Below are 4,508 nucleotides of genomic sequence, written 5' to 3' on the forward strand. Positions count from 1 at the left end.
TCTGAAACGTGCTTTGAAAAATGTTTCATAGCAGCCGTCGTTTCATTAATTCTGTAGTTTTATCCAACTGTGGCAGATGGTTTTAAATATAGTCTTTTAACTTTAAATGGTCTTTTACACTTAGGAACACACTGATTAACACTTTGAGTTTTAACCAGTACAGAGTCTGAAGGACGTTAAGTTAGAATTGCACTTTCTCCGTATTGAGAAACTACCAAAGTGTTATCTTGACAACTTTATGAAACAAGTATAGTTACGCGGTTCTCCATCGAGCTTGTCTTTTTAATATGTCTAGTAAAGAAAATGGGGAATGGGAGCATGTAATTACAATGAGCATTACAGTCAAAAGTTTCCCCAAATGTTCGAGTTTTTTTTTTCGAAGTTCAAATGTCACGAGTAAAATGCCACATATTTCTCAGGGAGAGTATGAACAAAATTGGTCCGATTTTTTTTCTCTCTCTCTTTCTCTCCCTTGTTTCATTTTCAGTCGAGTTCTTTGTGTCTGTGGTGAAGGGAATGGAGAGAGGTTATTGTGCCTCCAATCTTTTCTTTCTTTCTTTCTTTCTCTCTCTCTCTCTCTCTCTCTCTCTCTCTCTCTCTCTCTCTCTCTCTCTCTCTCTCTCTCTCTCTCTCTCTCTCTCTCTCTCAAACTATATACCATTCTATCTATCTGCCTATCTACCTAACTGCCTACCTACCTAACTGCCTAACACACACACACATACACACACACACACACACACACACACACACACACACACACACACACACACACACACACACACACACACACACACACACACACACACACACACACACTCACACAATGAATATTGAATACTGAGAAGGATGCGCGTGTGTGTGTGTGTGTGTGTGTGTGTGTGTGTGTGTGTGTGTGTGTGTGTGTGTGTGTGTGTGTGTGTGTGTGTGTGTGTGTGTGTGTGTGTGTGTGTGTGTGTGTGCATGTACACGTACCTATGTGTACTTTTATGTGTATGTGTATATATAAGTGTACAAGTACATAAACGTATGCATGCATGTGTACATGTTCGTGTACATATACATGAACTTTTATATTTATGTGTACATGTTTGTGTGAGTGTAAGTGTATATAAGTGTACATGTAAGTGTATGTAAGTTTACATGTATGTGCCCGAGTACAGTACATGTTTGTGTATGTGGAGGTGGACGTGGGCGAGAGAGTGGGCGTACGTGTTTGCGTGTGTTTTCATGGACACGAGTCATGAATGAATGAATGAATAATGATGCCACACGATCCAATCCTGCAACATACACATCTTATATGTCCATCTTCTCTCACTTACGCATCTTTCCCCTTTTCTTTTCTTTTCCTCTTCATAAGGATTTCCGTTTCTTCTCTTCCCTTTTCCTTTCAATTTGTCTCTTCTCCATTCCCTTGACGTTGAGGTCATGAGCGCAGTCACTTGTTCGTTTCATGACGCGAGGGAACAGCATTAAACTTATTCAGGTCATGTGTACCGTCTCGTTCAAAAAGTCTGTGCAATGGCGTCCCAAAAGTGCCTGGAAACTGCACAACAAAGTGGATTGTGTCGGAGTTACTACTATCCGCATTTGGTTTGTCATTATTAGAATCCGGCGTCTCCTCGAAGCCACCACGACGTTCCGCTGGCCGGACGCACGCCCCGCGAGGCGAAGGTCACTCGTCGTCGTCGTCTTCCGCGGCGCCCACGGGCTCGCGGCCTCAGCCGTCGCCCGTGTCGGCTTCCTTCACGGGCAGCGGCAGGTGGGCCACGAGGGCGTTGGAGCCCTGCAGCCGCGGGTCGGCCATCCACGCCGGCTGCTGCGCCCCGGGGTGGTGCGCGTGGGGGTGCTCCACCCGCGCGAGGCTCCCAAGCGGGAACTGGTAGGCGTCGACGGGGCGGTGCAGCTGCTGCTCCACCCTGGCCAGGCCCTCGTGGCGGTGGTAGGCGTCCATCATGGGGTGCGACAGCGGGTGGTGCTCCATGCGCGACAGGTTCTCCAGATGCAGGTGGTAGTTGTCCACGGGCTGCTGCAGCGGCTGCTCCAGGCGCGCCATGCTGCCGTGGTGCGGGTGGTAGCTGTTGGCCGGCGGCGGCAGCGCCTGCTCGGGCCGCGACAGGTGCTCGCGCGCCTGGTAGTCGTCGGCGGGCTGCGCCACCGCCGGCTCCACGCGCGACAGGTCCTCCAGCTGGAGGCGGTACGAGTCGAGGTGGTCCTGCGACGGCTCCTCCTCCTTCGGCACGGTCTCCGGAAGGGACTGGCGCCGCGCCCGCCGCGCCGCCGCCGCCGCCGCCACCGCCGCCCGGTGCGCCTTCAGCTCGTCGTCGCTCATCTTCTCCCTCTCGCGGCGCCGCAGCTCGCGCCGGGCCTGCGCGGCGGCCGCGCGTCGCGCCCGCAGCTCCTCGTCAGACATTTTCTCGCGCTCTCTCCGCCGCGCCTCCCGCTGCGCCGCTGCGATGGCGGCCTTGTGTTCCCGCAGCTGTTCTTCCGTCATGCTCTCGCGGGCGCGCTTGCGGAGGTCCCTCTGCGCCGCCGCCACCGCCGCGCGCCGCGCCTTCAGCTCCTCCTCGCTCATCCTTTCCCTGGCGCGCCGCCGCAGCTCGCGCTGGGCGGCCGCGATGGCCGCCTTGTGCTCCATCAGCTGCTCCTCCGTCATGCTCTCGCGCGCCCGCTTGCGCAGCTCGCGCTGGGCCGCCGCCACGGCCGCGCGCCGCTGCTTGAGCTCATCCTCTGACATCCTCTCCTGCGCGCGGCGCCTCAGCTCCCGCTGCGCCGCCGCCACCATGGCCCGGTGGGCCGCCAGCTCCTCCGGCGTCATGTTCTCCCGCGCACGCCGCCGCAGCTCCCTCTGGGCCGCCGCCGCCGCCGCGCGCCGCGCCCGAAGCTCTTCCTCGCTCATGCTCTCCTGCCGAAGCTGCCTCCGCATCCTGCACAGCGCCGCCATCAGCGCCCGCTGAGCACGGATCTCCTCCTCCGTCATGTTCTCCCGCTTGAGGCGCCGGTACTCCTTCTTGATCTTCGCCGCCGCCTTCTGCCGCCGCTGCGCCGCCTCCTCGCTGGAGAGGTGGCCCTCCGGCGCGCAGTGGTCGCGCGAGTAGTCGGCCGCGCCCGACGGGGGGCACTCCTGGGGGCAGAGGGGCACGTAAGAGGGGGTCGGCAATTTCGGGGGGGGGATAACATATCTATAAAAAATGCATCAGATGAGATCGCAGACGGTGCTCTCGGGTCGCCGTGTTAGCAGCTGGAATAGGAAGTCCAGTCGTCATGGGTGAAGCTCAGTTTGCTCCCACAGACAGGCCATACAATTGACATATATTGCATCATCAAACCTAAATTCTATAACATTTTTTCTCTCCTCACAAATTAACAATCACTTCCCCTTCAATCAAATAACGCAACCAAAGATAACGATAATCATAACAACTAAAACAATAACCCTAAAAAAAACAATACCCACAAAAAAAAACAAATAAAAAAACTAAAAAAAAGATCAACTCAAAACAAATACCAAAAGGAGAAGAAGAAGAAGCAAAAACGAAAAAAAAAAATAATAATAATAAATAAAAAATAAAAAAAATCCAGAATTCCCCGCTACCTGAAAGATGCTGTGCTGCCACCCCGCCGGCACCCCCGCCTTGTTTACACCAGAGCCAACTTGGTGGTGGTGGTGGTGGTGGTGGTGGTGATTAGGGTGTTGTTCCGACTCGCTGGTGCTGTGCTGCTGCTGGTGTTGCTGGTGCGAGTGGTGGTGAGGGTGGTGGCTGCTGGTGCTCGTGCTGTTCAGCTGTTCGACGGGACTGGAACCGTGGCGCGGGTACAGAGCCTCACCGTCGACCACCCCGTAGCGGCGGTTCAGGTCTTCGTTCATGCTGGTCATGAGCTGCGGGGGAGGGAGAGAGGGAGAGAGGGGGGTGAGTGATGGAGGGAGAGGGAGGGAGGGGGAGGGGGAAAGATGGGGGTGTGATGGGGGAAAGGGAGGGAGAGGGGAAAGAGAGGGAGAGAGGGGGGGTGAGGAGGGAGGGGGAGGGGGAAAGATGGGGGTGTGATGGGGGGAAAGGGAGGGAGGGGAGAGAGAGGCAGAGAGGGGGGTGAGTGATGGAGGGAGAGGGGATGAGTGAGGGAGGAAGTGAAAGGGAGGGATGAGTTGAATGATGGAGAGGGAGGGAGAGAGGGCGAGAGGAGACGAATGATTAAGAGAGAGGGAGGGAGAGTTAGTGATGGAGGACGGAGGGACAAGTGAGGGGGAGAGAGGGATGGAGAGAGGGGATTGTATGAAGGGAGGGAAAAAAGGAATGTAAGAAGAGGAAGAAGGAAAAGGGGGAGAAAGAGAAAGAGGGAGAGAGAAAGAGAGGATGGAGGAAGAGGAAGAGGGAGAGGAAGGTGTAGTGTGAATGGTTGTAGAAAGAAAAAGAAAAAGAATTGGTATGAGGAGAAAGTAAGAAATGACGGTGGAGAGGGAGGTGGTGAGTGGTGGAGATGGAGAGTTGGAGAGGGAGGTGGTGAGT

The 4,508-nt window shown here is 55.0% G+C and overlaps 1 protein-coding gene across 1 annotated transcript in view; it reads right to left on the bottom strand.

Moving 5' to 3' along the window:
* Positions 1 to 1,057: 1,057 nt before the first annotated feature.
* LOC119589881 (trichohyalin-like) overlaps positions 1,058 to 4,508 on the bottom strand; it is a 103,419-nt gene continuing 99,968 nt past the window's right edge. Inside the window, exons 5-6 of the mRNA XM_037938512.1 lie at positions 3,599 to 3,883; positions 1,058 to 3,127 (exon numbers count right to left, since the gene is read on the bottom strand). Coding sequence (XP_037794440.1) covers positions 1,724 to 3,127; positions 3,599 to 3,883 — 1,689 coding nt within the window. The 3' untranslated portion in view covers positions 1,058 to 1,723. The remainder of the gene's footprint in view (positions 3,128 to 3,598; positions 3,884 to 4,508) is intronic.

The sequence above is a fragment of the Penaeus monodon genome, chromosome 26 (genome assembly GCF_015228065.2).
Source record: "Penaeus monodon isolate SGIC_2016 chromosome 26, NSTDA_Pmon_1, whole genome shotgun sequence".
In the NCBI taxonomy this organism is placed as follows: Eukaryota; Metazoa; Arthropoda; class Malacostraca; order Decapoda; family Penaeidae; genus Penaeus; species Penaeus monodon.